General features: G+C 40.3%; 1 protein-coding gene across 2 annotated transcripts in view; it reads left to right on the top strand.

The window, feature by feature from the left end:
* The window catches only part of TRPM6 (transient receptor potential cation channel subfamily M member 6), a 122,673-nt gene extending 103,642 nt beyond the window's left edge, over window positions 1–19,031 (top strand). For both annotated transcript variants that reach the window (XM_069576352.1, XM_069576354.1), the window contains 6 exons: window positions 1,116–1,402; window positions 1,793–1,875; window positions 2,602–2,807; window positions 9,547–9,598; window positions 14,558–14,664; window positions 17,153–19,031. In XM_069576352.1, the coding sequence (XP_069432453.1) occupies window positions 1,116–1,402; window positions 1,793–1,875; window positions 2,602–2,807; window positions 9,547–9,598; window positions 14,558–14,664; window positions 17,153–17,286 (869 nt within the window). In that variant the 3' untranslated portion in view covers window positions 17,287–19,031. The remainder of the gene's footprint in view (window positions 1–1,115; window positions 1,403–1,792; window positions 1,876–2,601; window positions 2,808–9,546; window positions 9,599–14,557; window positions 14,665–17,152) is intronic.
* The last annotated feature ends 1,203 nt before the right edge of the window (window positions 19,032–20,234 follow it).

Consider the following 20,234-nt stretch of genomic DNA (forward strand, 5'->3'; position numbering starts at 1 on the left):
CTTTGTTCTAAATCCTCTAGGTATTTAGAACTCTAAAGAGATCTCCAGTGCCATTTATCTGGGCACCAAGAATAAATATTCAAAAGGATGTTACTAAGCGTTACCTAGACATGTTCTTTGGTAAGCAATTAAATGCAGGAGTGAGCAAATAGATTCTTTTCTTTGTAAACCAGTACAGTGTTTTATAAGAAAAGCCATTTGAAACTGAGGTATAAGGAGAACACAGGCCGGACAGAAGTTTTATGTAGTATGTTACCTCTGTCAGGAAGCATTGCACACTATATTAGGTGGAGTCTAGGCCCCATAAGAATGGCTCCCTGTTCAACAGCCTACAAGTGGAAGCTGCAGAGCAGTTAGAGAACATGTGGGCGTAAAATCTTTAAAGTGGGATTGGGTTTGTAACTGTGAGTCTGCTTCACATTAGCCGCATTACCATAGTTAATTTTTATAACCACCTAACGAAGTGACTCTTTCAATAACACTTCCATTTTACTGATGAGCAAAGTGAGGCTTTACATAACTTGTCCAAAGGCACAAAGAAAGGAGGGAAAGGTTCTGGGGTATGACTTTGCTTCTAACTTTAACCCGTCTCAGTGGGGTAATATCACCCCCAAGGGACCAAAAACATATTTTTATTTTCGTGTGTAAAGCACAGATACACACACACTCAGAGTTTATAAACAGATATACAGTATATCTTTGGTATTAAAATGTCAGGGAAGGGACAGTTGGGGAAAAAAAAAAAAAACAGTCTAAAACAGCTCCTAAGGGGGATGATAATAAACACGGGGTTTAAACTGTCTCTTTAAGAGTACTTGCCTTTAACAAAAGAAGCACAGCCTTGATAATCTGATTTTATTTTCATCTAGCTATAATCTATAATAAGAACAACTTAATTCTTAAGTGACATCTAACACCTTGTTCATTTTTCCTCTCCCTCTTTACTGGACTCCGATACAGCCAGCTGTCTATACCTGACCCTGAACAGATGCAATTCCCATTCCCCTCTGATCCTTTGGGAAACTGAATCGATTCTTCTGAGTTGATATTTAGGAGGCCATTCATGTCACAGACATGAGTCTCATTGAACCCCTCCCCTGCATTTCTCCTTGCAGCAGGAGAAGAAGTAACAGTCTACAGGCTGGAGGAGAGTTCCCCCTTGAATCTGGATAAAAGCATGTCTTCTTGGTCCCAGCGGGGGAGATCTGCTATGATCCAGGTGTTGTCCCAAGAGGAGATGGATGGTGGCCTTCGCAAAGCCATGAGAGTCATTAGCACCTGGTCTGAGGATGACATCCTCAAGCCAGGGCAGGTTTTCATTGTGAAGTCCTTTCTTCCTGAGGTTGTGCAGACATGGCATGAAATCTTCCAGGAGAGTACTGTGCTTCATCTTTGCCTTAGGGTGAGTCAGAGACCCAGAGCCCAGATGGACAGGTTGAAGAAAGGGAATCTGGCTCTGTCCTGGTTGAAGGCCATTACTTCAACCCAAGAGATCTTGAAATTGGGGCTTCCCTGATAGCTCAGTTGGTAAAGAATCTGCCCGCAATGCAGAAAACCCTGCTTCAATTCCTGGGTTGGGAATATCCTCTGGAGAAGGGAAAAAGCTATCCACTCCAGTATTTGGAGGTGATGGTATTTTATTATTTTTAGCTTTTACTTTTGGAGTGGGTAGTGATGGAAGCTGAGTAAGGCTAAAAATCACACCTGGGAGGCCTCTAGTAATTCTGTGATCATTCATTAGCAGGCATGTGGTAGTAAACCAATATTTTTGTCAATGCTCCTTATTTTGCAGGAAATTCAACAACAAAGAGCTGCTCAAAAACTGATCTATACCTTCAACCAAGTAAAACCACAAACCATTCCTTACACTCCAAGGTGAGGAAATATTGGCACCTGGCCCTTCATCTTAAGTAGGGATTTTTGTCTATTTCATTGTACCCCTGTTGGTCCCAAGAAATACCAGACTCATGGGGAAGTTCCCCATGAGCTTAATTTTGTTTTCTTCTTTAGATCATTCTTAGAGACAGTAAAAAGAGAAGTAGACATCCCAGGGATGTTTGGTTTAAATCACTGAATTTACGTGAGGGGAAAAGAGCAGATCAAGCAGAGGCCATGACTCTTGATTATGAAAGCAGGCAGATCTTGGGTGTTGTTACTAATATCCAGAAACATTATGGCAGGAAAACACTTATATTGTAAGCATAGTTTCCTCTCCTAATTATCTTATAAAAATTAGGAAGTTTAAAGGAATGAACTCTTATTACTTTCACCTGAGTGTTTCCATGCACTTGGAATCACTTAGCAACACAGATCATAGTTCAGTGCTGAGGACTTACAGTAAAGTTTTATTGTTCCATTTACAAGGAACTTCATAGAGCAAGGCAAGGAAAGTTGAATCCAGTACTCATAAAGAGTTCCTCGAAGAGCAGGGAGGTGGGTGAGCGTGGGGAAAGCTCCAAATCTTTGCATCACATTTTTTTCGGTAGAAAGGCAGGGGCTACTCAGTCAAGCTAGGACATCTCTGTTATTCTCTGTTCAGTAATATAACTCCTGCCTTTGCTGCCTGGTGCGAAAACAGTGACCTCTTTTCCCTCCTCATAGGTTCCTGGAAGTTTTCTTAATTTACTGCCATTCAGCCCAGCAGTGGTTGACCATTGAGAAGTATATGACGGGGGAGTTCCGGAAGTACAATAACAACAACGGTGATGAAATTGCCCCCAACAACACCTTGGAGGAGCTGATGTTGGCTTTCTCTCACTGGACCTATGAGTATACTCGGGGAGAGCTGCTGGTTTTAGATTTGCAAGGTGATTGATAGCTGAGGATTTGATAGAACAAGCACGAGGCGAAGTTCAGGAAACAAGGACCAAGGATTGCTTTCTCCTTGTCATTGTCACCTACATTTGCCCCTAGCTCTTTCTTAAAGTCACAGTTAAGATCTTCCAGTGGAGACATTCCTTGGCAGTACGTACTTTTTTTTTTTTTAATTTGAAAACAGAAGATGGTATCTGTTTTCTGAATTTATTTACTGTTTGTGGAACTGTCCTAAGTGGGTAGAATCAGGCAGGTATCCTGAGAGATCATGTGAGAACCAGGGTAGGTCATGTATGGAGTTGCTCTGTCTAGCTTTGAAACATGTTAGGGCCATTTATGTCAGAGACATTGCACAGTGATGATCAGTAGCAGATGATATAGGCAGATGATTATCAGCCTAGAACTTAAAGTTATCTAAAATGATAATCTAAAGGGGAGCATGATTTTTGTACCAGATTTCTAGTTTTATGGCTTTTCTTTGGACTTAAGTTCACAATAATACTTAGGCATGCATTAATATGTATAGAAAAGTTGCAATTCTGGTCACTTTTCATGATTTCGGGCTCAGTACTTCTGCAGTTTATAATTTAGCTTGCTCTCTTTGCTATGTACCTTGATACAGCAAAGTACAGACTTGGTCTGGGACAGGCAACACAGTGCACTGTTATTTAATGGAAGGCTTTGATCAGTGCATCTCTCTACTAGCAACACCTCACATGTGACTTATAATCCTGCAGCACGAAACAAAGTATCTCTAGCAGGCTTTCCTTGAAGGGACAGAAGGAGATATGTATTAAGGTCAAAGTTTAGTCCCTGGGCTCACTGACTGGGGCTTTGGTTTCAAATAAGGGATTTAGCCCAGGAACTTTCATAGAAGTTATCTCATTTAATCCCAGAAGCAGCACCTCGAGGTAGATATTATGGGGAATTTATGTCCTGAAAGTTTAAATAACTTGCCCAAGGTTGCACAGTTACCTAAGAGGGAGCCAGGATGCAGGCTTAAGCTGGTTTGATCATCCATGCTCTTTCTTTGTAACTGTCTGTCTTTTATTTCTTTGTAAGTTTCAGACCCATAAGAATATTACCATGTTCTGATTCCTTTTATTTATTTATTTTTTTAAAAAAATCTGGTCTCTTCCTTGTCCTCTCTGACTTTTCCATTTCTCCAGACCTGGGATTCTATGCCAAAACCAGGCTTGAAGGCTGGAGACAGATGAGATGAGCAGGCAATCCTCGTGAGATGAGCAGGCATTGTGAGCAATGTCCGCTAAGACTGCAAACCCATTTTGATTGAAATTTGTGCCGTGTGCTCAAGGATGTGTCTGTGTGACACATAAGTTCAAATGACACATAAGTCCTTCTGTCCTTTCATATCTGTGCTGCTCACAAGGTTGAGTTATATTTCTAACCCTCAAACACAATATTTTAAGAAGCAATATAAACAAAGTTAAAACAGTCAAGATGATTCAGTTTTAAGCCAGCAAGTACATGATCCATGTAAACCCAGCACACTGATGCCCTAGGCATCTGCTTTTGTAGCTCATGTTGGGGAAAGGTTGATTGTTTTCATCTGTACTTGAATGTCTGTGCTTTGAGGTTTGGGTGGAGATGTTTAAAAAGTAAAAAACAAACCAAAAAACAACCAAAGAAAAACTTTAAGGAATTAATGATGACTCTTCAGTGTGTTTTGTATTCCACTTGAATAGGTTTTTGTTTAATGATGTTTATGTTTGGGGATTTTTATGTCTCTTAGTAATCCAAAGTGACATTAAACAGAACAAATACTGCGTTGATAGTCTTGGGGGGAAAAAGGAATTAACTTTATTTTTTCGCTGGGCAATTATGTGAACTGCAGAAATAGGCCACTCCAAATAAACTATGTCAAAACACTGACCTTCAAAGAAGGGAAGAATGGACATCATAGAATGAGCATGAAGAAATTGAGATACTTATTGGAGTGTTTTGCCAATTGTTTAGCCCTGAATTTATGGAAGAATGTGAATCCTATAATAGTAATTATAAGCAGTTATAATACTGCTGCTACTAGCTACCATTTCCTAGTTATTTTGTGTCAAGTACTTGGCTAAAGGCTTATGTGCATTAATATATTTAACTCAAACCAGGTTGGAAAGGAAAAATGGGAGAACAGAATGTAGTCTTTAAATATGATAACAAGTTTTCAGTTCAGTTATGTTTTATATTTAATTGTGTAGTATTTCTAGTCTTTGGAGAGACAATGTGCATTGTCTGGGTGGCAGGGAGTGGAGACTGAAAGGCCAGTAGTCAGCCGCAGTTAGGAGAAGTTCTGAAGTCATGGTGCTGGGGCCGACTCCTGGCTCCACCATGAATTAGCTGCGTGACGAGAGGGCAACCACTTTTGAGTTCCACTTCTTCGTTTGTAATTGGGATAAATCATGTCATGCACTTAATTCACAGGGTTGTTCAGGGGCTGAAATGAGGCAAGTTCCCGACACAGTAAATGCAGTTGTTCTCAGGGTTAATCTCTGTGTGGCTTGTTAACATGGCAGTTACTCTTCAGTTGTGGGCAGTCTCCTCTTAACTGTGTAGTCCTGGTGGTAACTTAAAGGACATCCCAGCTTCTGCCTTTATAGAATGAAGCCCTGATCAGCTTGTTGTGGCTCCCTCTTGCTTTGAGGGAAAGAAGGAATGAGAAATACTCTGCCCATTTATTCTTTCAGTTTCTTCTTTTCTTCTCTTTATTTTATCCCGGAGAGTGCCAGTCATAACTCAGCAGCTGCCACATCAGGCCAGGAAGCTGAATTTAGGGAGAGGCTTGACCAATTTCTTTTTTTTTTTCTTCTTTTTGTTATAATTAAACTTTTTTTTTAATTGAAGGATAATTGCTGTACAATATAGTGTTGGTTTCTGCCAAACATCAACATGAAATGGCCATAGGTTTATCTATGGAGGCTTGACTAATTTCTGATCACTTGTAATGATACTGTAGTATTCCAGTCTCATTCTCTTTAAAAACCCTACATGTGAGAGCCTGAATCATCATTATTACACATGAAATCCAATATTTTATTTCCAGCAATAGGAGTGAAAAACAATTGTATTTAAAATTAAAGTGGTCTGTGGCATATTTTTTTTTTAAGGCTTGACGCAAAGAACTTTGGGGGCTATTAATTTTTTATTCAACAAAGCAATTTTCAGTATAAGTCAGCCTTAACCGCAGCATCATCATGGTACATTCTGCTGCTACAAGGGCAATAACTTCTTTCCATAGATATGGAAGTTCACTGATGTATCCCAAAGCGGTTGGGATCAGAATGTAAGTCTCTGAGTTTCTCATAAGGGTGTGCTATGTGTTGCCTGTACATGGGCATATACTCTGTTAATGCCAGTAAAGAGATACCACTGGAATTTTTAGATGTTAAAATGTTTTATTTCTTTCACATTTTCCAGATATCTAGGTGTGTGGGTGGGCTTCCCTGATAGCTCAGACAGTAAAGAATCTGCCTGCCATGCAGGAGACCTGGGTTTGATCCCTGGGTTGGGAAGATCCCCTGGAGAAGGGAATGGCAACCCTCTCTAGTATTCTTGACCGGAGAATCCCATGGACATAGGAGCTTGGCAGGCTGCAGTCCATGGGGTCCCAAAGAGGTGGACATGGCTGATCGACTCACATGCACACACAGTGTGTGTGGGTAGGATAGGCACCTGTGTTAAGGTTTGCCTATCAAGTGCCTCCTGGGTAGCTGGGAGAGGCGGAGTGGGCACAGCATAATTGGTTCTCTGAACTGCTTTCTGGTTTTCACTCACTGCAGTCCCCCTTCTGCCATTCATGGGTCTCAATAGATGTGTTTAGTAGTTAAGCTTTGAGCTGTCCGATTGGGTTTTAGGGATGTAGAGGTTTATGGATGCTCTTCACCCTCAGTCTTAGAGGAGGTTCTGTTCATTAGGAAACGGTACCTCAGGAAAGTGAGATCATTAGAGCCTGGTTTTACCAGTGGTAAGAAAATAGAACTTTATTAACAAGAGCTTTTGATAGAATTGTTGTTTAGTTGCTCAGTTGTGTCTGACTCCTTTTGCGACCCCATGGACTGTAGCCCGCCAGGCTCCTCGGTCCGTGGGATTTCCCAGGCGAGAATACTGGAGTGGGTAGCCATTTCCTCCTCCAGAGGGTCTTCCTGTATCTCCTGCATTGGCCGGCAGATTCTCTACCGTTGAGCCACCAGGGAAGTCCCTTAATAGAACAAAGACAATAAAAAGAGCAGTCGACATGTTTCCCCTTCTTCTGTTTTGCTAAGCAGTTAGTATATGCTGGTTCATGTAATCTTCTCAGTAACCTACAGGATAAGGCCCATGATTATTCACACTTTCAGATGATACAACTGAGACACAGAGAGATTAAAAAACGTGTCCAGATTATACAGCTAGAGGGTGATGAGGATGTGAGTGAGACCCTGACCCTTTGACTTCTTCCTATTTAAGAGGCTACAAGACTGAAAATAAATGGAAGCTGGTATGATTTTGATAGACTTTTTTCCCCCTATATAGTCCCCCTTTCCCCAATTCTTTCATTACTGTGCATATCTCCAACTTAAATTTACAATTTACTCAGACATCAGCCTAAAGCTTTCATCCTTGCTGGAAGCTGTAGGCATAAAATCAGGTCTGAGCTTAAACGTGTGAAGGATTTGTGGCCTTCACTCTCTGTGGGTCATACATGGGATGTCTGTTTGTTTGTTTACTGCATAGTGCTGGTTATTTACTAAAATAGTTAAACAAAGTTTTTTTTTTTATTTACTGCATGTTTGTTATATAGTTAGGGTCCTGCTATGCTATTTCTTCTTATATCTGTAATGAGAAAACTATAAAGAGCCCATGTTCTTCCTATGACTTTTTCTTTAAAAAGGAAAGCACATTTGCATACTTCCGCATGAGCCTATGTTTCAGACTTATTTTCCCTTTTCTATTCAGAATCAGTGCCCAGAGAGATTCTAAGCTAGGGGTTCTTAAAGGGTCCCTGGGTAGAAGTCTTAGGGTCTGTGAACTTTGATGAAAAAACAAATTAAAGTTATACCTTTACACTAACCTATAGCTGAAAGTTATCATTTCCTTCAATTATAATGGAGACAACAAACCACAGTGGGATTAGCAGTACCCATGACTGTTTGCAATAGCAGTTACAGATGTTAACATGGCAAATACAAATATTTTTCTTAAAATACAGATTGTATTTTTATTACTTGAATGTTGTAGTGTTACTAGGTTTGTGCTTGATCCTGTTAGCTAATGTGCTGATAAGAAGCACATGTATTGCAAAACTATTTTAAAAATATTTTAATCACTGTATTTCAATATCGTGGTTTCCTTTATAATCTTACATATTCAAATTATGCATTTTAAAACATTATTCTGAGAAGGGGTTCCCTTAACTTCATCAGGCTGACAGAGTATTATGATACAAAAAAAGTTGGAACCCCAACCTTCACCCCCCCACACACTTAAAACAGGTTATTTTCCTAAGGATGTCAGTTTCTCAGGGGAATGGTCTATAAATTATAAAGATTACATTTTCCTGTGAAAGCTGTCAGCATATGGTATAGAACATGGTAAAGTATAGAACATGATAAAAACCTTTCTTTTTTAAAATAGTTGTTAGAAACATGTTTTTTAAACCAAATAGAAACACATAATAATGTTTTACATTTTATATGATTTTAAGTAGATTTCCCAAGAGATTGGTCTCCTCCAAGCCAAGAGAACCAGTGCTGATTAGAGTATGGTCTCAGAAATTGCTGGCTTATGCCCACGTGGTGCACTCAACCCGTCTGACTGGCTCACTTGTGAAAATGCTCCCACTGGAAGTCAGTCTCACCACCACTTGCATTTAATAACAGAGATTCACTTTGATGTTGATACCTGTTTTGATAAATGTTTGTTTTAAATTACACTTACATTGTCTTTTTATGCTTTGGTGCCATTTTTTAAAGAAGTAAAATTTACTGAAGGATCACATACATTCAAGAAAGTGAACACAGCGTAAGTGTTCATCTCAAAGAATTTCCACAACTGAACACGTGTGTGTAACCAGCACCCAGATCAAGAATGTAGGCTGTTTGTATTCTTCTGTTTGTAAACGTTGTAAAAATAGCATTTGTTGTGTGTCTGTGATGGACCACAGGTGGGTATCTGCAGAATCACACAGTACCTTGCCCCTTGCTGAGCACTGATGGACTCCATCTAAAGAGACCATGGACTAGGGGGAGGGACACAGGCTTTGGCTCAGCTTGAATCCTGTTAGACCTCTTGTGGTCTATGCAACCTTTGACAAATTGCTTAATATCTTATCTTTGAACATCAGTGTACTCATTGGTAAAATAAGGCTATCAGCATACTATTACTTTTCTTTCATGATTGCCAAGAGTTAGAAAAAATAAAATTAGACTGTCTAGTGTATACGAGTGATAAATGAATGATGGATGCCATTATGAGTAACTGTGAACACATCAAAATGCACTCATTTGTAGCCTAGAGGTTTATTATAGCGTAATAGAGGGGGTTGCAGGAGATAGTGCATTAACTAAAGTTTTCAAACTTGCGTGGACAATTTTTATAGTATAGTAAATTCACATGATGTTGGATTTACCACAGTGTGGATGTAGGTTTAAAGAAAGGAAATAAAACTTGGTTTTTATTTTCTTGAATTTCTGAAAAAGTGAAACTCCCCATTTACTAAATGAATTTTCTTTTTCCTTGGAGGTGTTGGAGAAAATTTGACAGATCCATCTGTAATAAAACCTGAAGACAAACAGTAAGTTAATTTATCATTTAGAAAATTGCATTTGACACATCGTACATGATTTCTTACACATAATTTTTAAGCACTTATATATCTTGCCTAGATCCTAGGACGATTTTGAGGCAGGTTTTATCCATGTCTGTATCTATATCCCCAAATATCTGTATCCAGATATGATAAAATACAGGAAGATTTAAAATACAGTTTTGAAGAATGTATAGCTTAGGAAATGGAGGCCAAAAAATAAGCAGAATATGATTAAATCTGGAGTTGTTAGTACACAAAAATGGAAATTGTATAAAGACCAATGCTGTAGCCATAACTTTGTTGCAAATTTGACTCTGAGTTTTCTAGTATCCCAGACAAAAGAGAAATATGGGTAAGTTCAGCCTCCATAGGCTTTGACATGAAGACAATATCATAGGAGAGACAGTTTCCTTTGTTGTCTTCAGAGTGGAGTCATTGTATTCTTGTCATGGGTCGTGTCTTCCATCACATGCCTATAACATTAAAGCTGGGGGCAGAAAGTGTGCTATTTAGTAACAGCAAATCTGTGAGAGGCCCAAACAGTGGGGCTTACATATGGCGTCATCAGATTGTCTATTAATTCAGGACGGTAAATTATACAGAGAGAGGCGTCATCTGCCTGTCCTTTAAATTCCCATGGACATTCTACCCCATGAGCAGGCTCTTGGGAGGACTTGGCAGTAAAGGATCTGAGTTGGTATTAACGGTGGAGTAAAAAGAAGTGATGATTAAGGAAAAAAGTGGTGATTAAGGATGGATCAATATAGAAAAATGACAGTGGTTTTCAAACATAAACTTGCATCATAATCACCTGGAGAGCTTGTTAAAACACACTTTGCTGCCCTTTACCTCCAGCTCTTGCCCCTGGTTTCTAATTCAGTGGGTTTGGGATGGGTTCGCATAATGTTGCAAGTTCCCAGATGATTCTAATTCTGCTGGCCTAAAGCCCACACTTTTGAGAACTGTTAGCATATGACATTTTAATTTCTTAGTTGTCCTAAGTGTCTAAACTAGGTCTGTTGGTTGTGTGTGTGTGTATGTATATATATACATATATTTATAAAAATGGGTGATTTCTATATGACAAACTCTAAAAAATTTTATTTCCCTCCCATGGGCTCATATTGTAGTTATTCACTACTTTTATCCTATATTCTTTTACTGAATGATTTAATCTAAATATGGTACCATCTGTAGGTGTCTCTACAAGGAAGTACATCTTAAAGTGTATTAGCTGTTTCTTTGAATCAGGTGAGCTAGAGAAGAGAAAAGGGAGCTATATTGCTCCTCTGCACCCAAACCCCATGGTATTTGACCCTGGAGTTCATGTTGTAACCCTTAGTGTACAGAAAAAGGCTTTGCTTTTTTTTTTTTTAGCTAAAAATATGTATTATTTCTTCAGTGGTCCTGTATGCCCAAGAGTTTGTAGTAGAAACTTTGTATAATTTTGCAGTGAAAAATTTTGCATATATAATGAATCAAATTTATGTATACTTTATGTATATCATTTATTAAATTTTGACCTTGGTATGTATATTTCATATGACCTGAATATTTCCAACTTTTCAAATTCTAAGAAGATTATATTATTCCTCTTGACAGTTGAGTATTTAATTGCATTCTATCAGCCAGTGTGTCTCAGTTTCTATTAGGGTCACCTATGGGGTCGCACAGAGTTGGACACAACTGAAGCGACTTAGCAGCAGCAGCAGCAGCAGCAGCAGAGGACTTTGAAAAAAAAAAAAAAACTGCCCAGAATTATCCTCAAGTCAGAATCTCAGGATGGGACCCTGATGTCTGTATTTTTCAAAAGTTTCCCATGTGGTTCTAATGGGCAGTCAGGATTGGGAGCCTCTGTCTTATAGCAGACTTTTTTTTAAATGACTTGAGGATGGGAACACTGGACACTGATAGGTTGGTATCACTATAGCCTGTCTGGTTTTGTGGGGTCACTTAGTTTTGGTGCAGTTATTCTTCTTCTTCATGGTGAAGATAATAAATACTATTTTCTCACAATGTGGAGAATTACATCTGATTAGTTCAATGAGGCTCACGTTTCTGGATGCCTCTTATATATTAAACTTTTGCTACATAAAGCATGGGCCAGGACCAAGAGCATCAGCATCACCCGGAAGATGGTTAGAAATGCAGCCTCTTGAGACCCTCCCTTTGTTGTTGTTCAGTCATTCAGTCGTGTCTGACTCTTTGTGACTCCATGGACTGCAGCATGCCTGGCTTACCTGTCCTTCACCATCTCCCGGAGCTTGATCAGATTTATGTCCATTGTGTTGGTGATGCCATCCAACCGTCTCATCCTGTCATCCCCTTCTCCTCCTGCCTTCAATCTTTCCCAGCACAGGGTTTTAAAAGACTCTTGCTAGACTTCCTCAATCAAAAATCTGAATTTTCAGAAGATCTTCACGTGATTTGGTGTAAATAAAAGTTTGAGAGGGACTTCCCTGGAGATTCAGTGGTTAAAACTCCATGCTTCCACTACAGGGGGAGCGTGGGTTCCATCCCTGTTCAGGGGAACTAAGATCCTGCATGCTTCACAGTGCAGCCTACAGCCCTCTGCCCCACCAAAAAAAAAAAAAAAAAAAGTTTGAGGAGCAAGTGCTGTCACGTGTTGCTTATTTTACTCTTAACAATAACCTTAGAAGGAAACGTCTTCAATCCCTGTTCACAAATGAGAAAACTGAAGCTCAGTGGAGATGGTAACTTGCCTGTGAGCAGAAGAGGGTCAATGAAAAGGAATGATCCTCTACCAAGAGGGAAGATATTTTGTGGTGCAAATTCTGATATTGTCTCTAATGCCTGTTGTCTCATAACTTTCCCCAGCATGTGAACTTTGCCCTTGCATGCGAAGACCAAATCATTACACCTTCTTTCCCAAATCCTCTCTGGCCACTCGCCTTGGTTCCTCACTCAGGTCACTGACCCACAGTGGAGGTTGCCTCAAGTGTTATTGGTAGTTTGGGATTGCATCTTTTTCTTTTTTTCCCACTTACTGCATTGATGGTTTCAGGCATTTGACAAGTATGAAATGATAATGATGAGATGTTCTTTAGTAGATCTCTCTATGTACATGGCACTAATTAGCATTTCCTCAAATGTGAAACCAAGTTACCACCTGCTTTCCTGTGCTGTGAAAAATCTGGAAAACAGTTGTATATTTTTTCAAGCATGGTTGTCTGAGACTGCAAGGCTGTAGGCATGGTGTTTTAGTTAGTGTCCCTACAACCTTCCTTCACTCTCCACTGCTCAGGGAGTGGTTGAACCCCTGATACATACATATTATAGTAATTTTGATTCTTTTGTCTTAACTTTAACAAAGCTCATAGAGGGAAATGATTTCTTTTACAGCTTTTATCTGAGAATCAGTGTTATATTTCTAAGTTGGGAACTTTCATGCTTTACTGGGGGGAAAGAAATGGCAGTGTGGAAGGCAAAAGAGTGATATATTCCAGTAGGGTCATGCCAGAGAGACTATAAAAGGAATCCTGCAATTTCAGTGACTCAAAAACCACCTTTGTTTTTCACATTATCAGCATCATAGAATTCTGGTACTAAATACTGTGTGATTCTATTTCTTTGCTACATTTGGTTTCACCTTAAAGAAGTGATGCCTTACCATGTGGACTGAAAGAGGAATAGTTAACAAAAGGCAGCTTATGCAGCCTGGTAAACACTGCAAGAGCCGTATTGTGTAAGGGCGATTGAGTGACCAGGAAAGTTAATCCTGGGTGTCTGCCCATGTCATCTTCCCAAGAGGTTTCCTCCACCTACCCGCCTCAGAGCAAAGAGGCAATCTGAGATCAAACTGACATCAGCCCTCGTTCTGAGCTTGGCACATCTTCAGAGCAGCTACTGTTATTCTGCCAAAAGGAAGTGGAAATTGAGATAAATGTTTCAATACTCAGATGGAAAAAAAAAGTCCATTTTTACACCACGTCCCTTTTGAAAAACCACATTCCTTAGAAGCAAAGTTTATTGTTTCCTTTTGTGATAGTTTGCTTTTCTTTTTTCTTAAGACGTGGTATTTAAGAGCGGTAATTGAGTTCAGATTTTAAAATGTGCTGTTTTCCTCTCAGCATGTCATTAAAATAAAATATTAGCTTTCATAAAGTTTCTTTGGAGGTATTCCTGGTGTGCTGTGTTCCATGGTGTATAGCATGTCAGTCCAAGAATGATAGTTGTATATGATCTAATAACGGGTAAACTTTGACCCTGGAATCTATTATAATTTTATAATATTATGAGAATCTATAATAGATCACTTTTAGAGTGTTCAAAATGTGCCTAATATATATGATTCTGTTTGTAATTTTGTCAGCTAAGTTTACTTCCACAAAATCATTTTCTCCTAGTTGTCACGTCTTTTCACTAAGAGCCCAGAAAACTGCCGTAGCCGTTTGCAGAGGAGAAGGAGCTATCGAGAGAGCCATGCATCCTGGGTGTCGGATTTTGTTGGGCTTTGTGTTTGAGGACATTAATTATGGTCAGAACAGTATTTGGGTTTGAAACAATGCACATCAGTCTTTTCAGGAGGGGTGCTCCAATAGCAAATTTATTTTATGGCATACTTACCTTTTGGGTTTTCTAGTAGAACAGTTGGTAGTGAATGTCATTCTCTCACCCCATATGCATGAGAAAGGGTCTCACTGTATTTTGTTTTACTGTGGTACATAGAAAATTCACTTTTCTATCAGATTAGTGTGGAAATGAGTTTCACAGTAGGTCTTGGAGTTGGGTACAAAGATTGAAGTGCATTTGAATTTTAAATGTGCAGACCTAACATTGTTGCTTCCCCAAAGTGCTCTGTTCTTTGTTGGCTCCTTCAAGTTTACTGGGTTACTATGGGATACTGTTCAGCATCGGAGAGAATCCTAGTTGAGCTCCTTTTTCTTAGCTGTGATCTAATTGATATTCTGATATTTCCTCTAGATCAAGAGGAATGGTGTTTGGACCAGCCAATTTAGGGGAAGATGCAATTAGAAACTTCATTGCAAAACATCGTTGCAACCCCTGCTGCCGGAAGCTCAAACTCCCGGGTATGCCCCAAACAATTCTATTTTTCTCTAAGTAAATCTCTCATTGAGCAACAGCCATTGTAACCTGGGATGGAGTAGAAAATCTTAATCACTTTTTTATCTCATTCGCAGTCGAGGCCTGACTTTCTGACTGCAAATTTTTCAAGTCTCTAAAGGGATTAAAAGGACAGAGATTTACTTCAGGTTCTGCCAAAATGTGATAAAACAACATCAGGCCCAATGCTTGTCACAGTCTCTCTAAGGGAAACGTTCCACCTACTTAATTGGGGGTAAAATTGGATGGAGGCAGATTCCCCCCACCGCGCCCCCACCCCTTGGATCTTGTGTGATGCCCGCAGTATTTCTATTCTGTTCTTATTTACTCATTGGACATTTGGGAGGCTGGGGCATGGAAGGAAGCACCAGCTATCAATTAAAGTAGTGCTTTTTATGATAAAAACCTACCCCTGTCAACATATATTACAAGATATGTTTTTAAAATCTGATTTGATAGTGTGACATGCTTTCTCTAAGACTAGTAGACTTAGCACAGAAAAATATTCCTAACATAAAAGGCAACAGCCAGAGGTCTGTGGGCCCCAAGTTGGCAGCCCCAGCTCTATCGCATTCTTTCCTCTTATCTCAGAAGGGACGCTTTATGTCTGTCTCAGCTCATTCCCTGTTTCTCTAAGGTTGTACCACACTTGTCCTTAAAATGGAATTTCACATCTTTTAAGCTGAGTAGCCCTTCCAGCCTTATCATAAGTGATTGAACCCCAAATTGGGAATCAGTAAAAGATCAACATCCGTTGTAACTTGGGATGAAGTAGGTGAAAATTTACAGCAACGAAAGGCCATTTCTAATCTTGTTGGAGTTGAAGGTAGGAGTTGCTCCTATGGGCACGATGCCGCAGGAGAGAGGGATGGGTAACAGCTTCCAGTTCCAGCAGGGAGTAGCTTGTCAGCTGGGGAAGTTGTGGTGGGGATGTCAGACTCGAGTGGTACCGAGAGTGGGGTCTCGCTGTCATCTGGTGGCTGCCCAGGACTCCTCACAAACCATACAGTGGAAGTGGGCAAAGAGAACAGTCCTTGGCACATTGGCTGAGCTGCCTATTGACCTCCTCTCTGACTACAAATAGTCCAGGAAGGAGCGGGGCCTGGACTGAACCACATCCAAGCCTCCAGGTAAGGGTCCTCCTGGAGGCAGGAGCTGACACGTATCTCCCAGCCTATGATCGCAGGCCAGAATCCAGCTTATTAACTCAGCATCCTCAGGTGCTGACCTCTTCCCACCTCTGATTCATTGTTTCCTGGGCAGGACCACTTCTTGTTCTTGAGGACACAGGGGCTATATCTGATCAGCCAGGATTAAGGGAAACTTTAGGTGTAATTCACTGCTTCCCTCCAGTCACCTCTTCTATAGGATTAAGATTCCTCCATCCCCTTCCTTCTTGCCTTTCCCTACCATGGTGGCTTTTGAATCATTCAAGAATTCCTCCATTTCTAGATCTAATCCTTATTTCCTTTCAAAACCTTAGTTAACACATTTAAATGGAAATAAGAAATATCCTCATTTACTCGAACATTTGGTAATTTGAATTTAAAAAAGCTTAGCTCAGAAAACAGGAGTAGGGGTGATTTTTCTTTGTGTTTATATTTTACTTTTTTTTTTTTTAAGAGAAGTCATCTCAGAAAGTGTATAAGAGCATGGGGTCCATAGGTTGAGCTCACATCCCAGAAATGCTTTGTACTAATTTTGTGACTTTGGGCCTCATTCTCATCCATGAGCTGGGAATGATAGCACCTACCTCATAAAAGTGGTGTAAGGATTGAAGAAATGTAATAAGTGTTGGCTATTATCAAACTATAGTATGTATTAGTTTTATGTTCAGATAGTGGCCATTTAATATTAAAAAATTATAAAGGAATTTATGTTTAAGCTTAACAAATTTAATCAACATGGTATACCGTGATATCCAAACATTTAAAGCTCACTGTCCTCCTTAAGTTCTCCCCAAGGGTTGCCCTTGTTAATGATTTCTTTAGGTAATTTCCCTGCTGAACTAAAGAAGGAGGCTTCAGGAAGCAGAGGATTTGGTCACTGGACAATGCTTTTAGAGGTTCAGCCAAACCTGAGGTACATTTTTGTTGCAGAAAACTGACCACTGATGTCTCAAGTCCACCATTCTGACTGGACAGTCTGATTCTGCCATCATTCAACAGTGAAAATGCCCTGTTTCTAGTATGGCCTCACTTAGCTCTGGCCAGGTCACGTCTCAAGGGCACTATGTATTGAGCCAAGCAACCGAGACTTGCCACAGTGAACACAGCCTTGGGGAGTTAAATACATGTGTGCCTGGTGGGGTATACCTTGAACAGGGTTGAGGGTTTGAGTTTCACACATCAGAGGGAGCAGAGTCTTCTCTGAGCACTTGGCCTAAAGTCCAGTCTATCTGAACATCATGTTCTTAAGGTTTCCCTATCACTGTCTTAACTGTCTTCCTTGCAGACTTAAAAAGAAATGACTACTCTCCTGGAAGGATAAATTCTGCCTTTGGACTTGAAATCAAAATAGAACCAGCTGAGGAGATTCCAGAGGGGGAAGCGGGTAGTAGTTCTCCAGAAGACCTCACACGATTGTAAAACAAACAAACAAACAAACAAACAAAAAACCAAAAAACAGAAAACAAAAAAACAGAAGTAAGAAGATGACAGCCTTTGCCCTGCCTTCCATGAACTCTATGGTAACATAGATTGGTGATATAACATTGATGATGTCAGAGCCTCTGCCAGAATGGCCTTATCCCAAGGGCCTTCTGGGACGTGCCTTCTGAGTCTCAGGTCTCTCTTGCCCAAGGACTTCCCTGTTGTTTGATGAATGGGTTTTCCTAGATATTGACCCTTGTGCAGGGTGCTTTGCATGTGCAGGGTTCATCACGCTCAAGTGGCACAGGAAGACATTTGCATGAATCAGCTGGGAAAGCTGCTCCTTCATACCTCATTCCTTGGTGCAGAATGCTGGGCACTTAAAGAACCAGGCAGATTAATTTATTTTCTCACTCTGTGTGCAGACTCTAACCTCCACTGCTATTCATCACCTAACTCTCATATTGTATTGATGTATATAGTTGTACATAAAAAAGTCACTTGACTTCCTCCTCTCTCCTTTCCAGCAACATAGGGCTTTATATGGTGGCAGAAAGGAAAACAATGGAGAGAAGGTGTATTTGCACAGACTGGAGGACGCTCCTGCACAAACTAGTCAGCGAAAAGTAGCATCCTAGTGACATCTACTGGGTTTGAGTATCATCAGTGGATCATATGATCACTGGGCATTTCAGGTTTCTCTAGAAGAGAGGAAAGGGAAATCGAAGACAAACGCCCTAGCATTTTCTTTTTTAAAGAGAACAAGGATATATAAAACTAGCAATTATTAAGAAATGTTTTCCCTTCCCTTAAGCTCAGGGACACTATTGGTTAGAGAGTTGAGGAAGCCAACCTCTTAAGAATTACTCCCTTTTTCAAAGCTGGGTATATAATATTACAAGCTGAATTACTCTGTCAGGTCATATAAGTAAAGATGGGGTTTCTAAATGAAAACATGCTTTGAAAATTTTGATTCATTGCAGTGCAGAGTTCTAGTGGCTTCAAGAGTTGCTGGAGTGTATAGTTTAAGTATGGCCTGAGCACATGTGATCAGTTTCAGAAACCTGAAGAAAGGGTCCCTGGAAGCCACACTGTACAACATGTTTGGGGGGTCAGTCATCCCTCTTTCACACTTATCAAGGGTCACCCTACCTCAGAACAAGCACAAACTGTTCACCCAAGGAGGACTTGAAGGGCTGGGTACCTTCCCCCCAACTCCCCTCATCTCCTTGCCTCATTAAAAAGCATTCCAATCTATTAGCAACAAGCCTCCTGGGGCTTGAAATTTTCACCTTATCTTTACCATTAGCCCTTGCATTAGCTGGCTTCCTTTCAAATCAGTGCTCCTGTATTCTTAGGTTATTCTCTGGGGGAAATGTTGCCCAAAGGTAGGGGGATGGAAAGCTAAGGATTTGGTTTTCCAAGGATAGTGTATGATTTTTGTGAGATGCATGATGACTGATTTACAGCCCTTTTTCTTTGGTCTTGGGATGGTGGGAGGTGGGAAATTTGGGTGATTTCTTGATTGGCAATGAGGATAAATTGTTAATGCTTTTTCAGAGCTTAACTGCTTTATCCTGTTCTGCAAATCAGTAAGAGATCTGTTGGTACTTCAGACCATGTTGAACTATGGAAAGAGGCAATTTTCCTATCCAAGGCCACACTAGAAAGCATTAATTCATTGGTCAAATATTTGTTACCTGGAATGGAACTTGAAAAAATACATTTTGATTTTTCTTTTCTGTGTTGTGGTTTTGTGTCTCTCTTTTTAAGAAAATATCACCAGAATAACAGTTTTAAAAAGATGAAACACTGGGCAAAGGTCACCGTGGGAGAGCCGACAGGAAAATACCAATGTGATAATCATGACTTTGATTCATGACCACAAATGAATGAATTCATTCATTTGGTTAATTTTATTCAACAAGTATTTATTAAGTGCCTTCTCTGTAATGTGTAAGAGATGAGGGTGCGGTGCATGTAACATTTCTTTGCCCTTAAAAAATGGCATGTCTTATATTTCTTTTTGGGTTGTTGTTCCAAGTTTGGATTTCTGGTGAGTGCTGAAAAATTTGACTTTTGGGGGAATGTTGAACATAGAGATGTGTCCCATATTCTATCTGCCAGTGAGCAGTACATTTAGACTGGTATATGAGAATTAAGGCAAATGACATAGCTGGGATGGTTTTAGGAACCACTGAGGAAAAATGGACTGCATCATCCTTATAGGAGCCCTAAGCCCATCTCACAGATGGCATCTGAATCTGGGGACCAGAGAAACAGCTACGTTCCTGGGAGCCCTTCCTGAAGGCGTCCTGAGCATGGGCATTCCCTTCTTGGGGCTGTGTGTTCCTGGGGTAACTTCACCCCATGACATCTTAAAGCTTCTAGTAACAACTCTGGGCGAATGAGATCAGATATAGTTTTGGGTCTTTCTCACCATGCTATTTTCTGTGGCTCTGCAAAACAACTTCTGGGTGACTAAAACTTCCCTGTTGCTGCTGCTAAGTCACTTCAGTCCTGTCCGACTCTGTGCGACCCCATAGATGGCAGCTCACCAGGCTCCCCCGTCCCTGGGATTCTCAAGGCAAGAACACTGGAGTGGGTTGCCATTTCCTTCTCCAATGCATGAAAGTGAAAAGTGAAAGGGAAGTTGCTCAGTCGTGTCCGACTCTTCGTGACCCCATGGACCACAGCCCACCAGACTCCCCCGTCTGTGGGATTCTCCAGGCAAGAGTACTGGAGTGGGATGCCATCGCCTTCTCCAAAAACTTCCGTAACAACCATTTAATGAAAAGTTGAAAAAAAAATGTTTTGTTGTTGCTGTTGTTTGTTATTGTTTTAGATGAAATGGGTCACTCACACTCTAGAAGTCATGTCATAGATGCTCCCGTCATGGCTTGCAGCCTTTCTCCATCAGCCACCGGCATCTACCACAAAGCTTG

This window comes from Ovis canadensis, chromosome 2, assembly GCF_042477335.2.
Source record: "Ovis canadensis isolate MfBH-ARS-UI-01 breed Bighorn chromosome 2, ARS-UI_OviCan_v2, whole genome shotgun sequence".
Classification (NCBI taxonomy): Eukaryota; Metazoa; Chordata; class Mammalia; order Artiodactyla; family Bovidae; genus Ovis; species Ovis canadensis.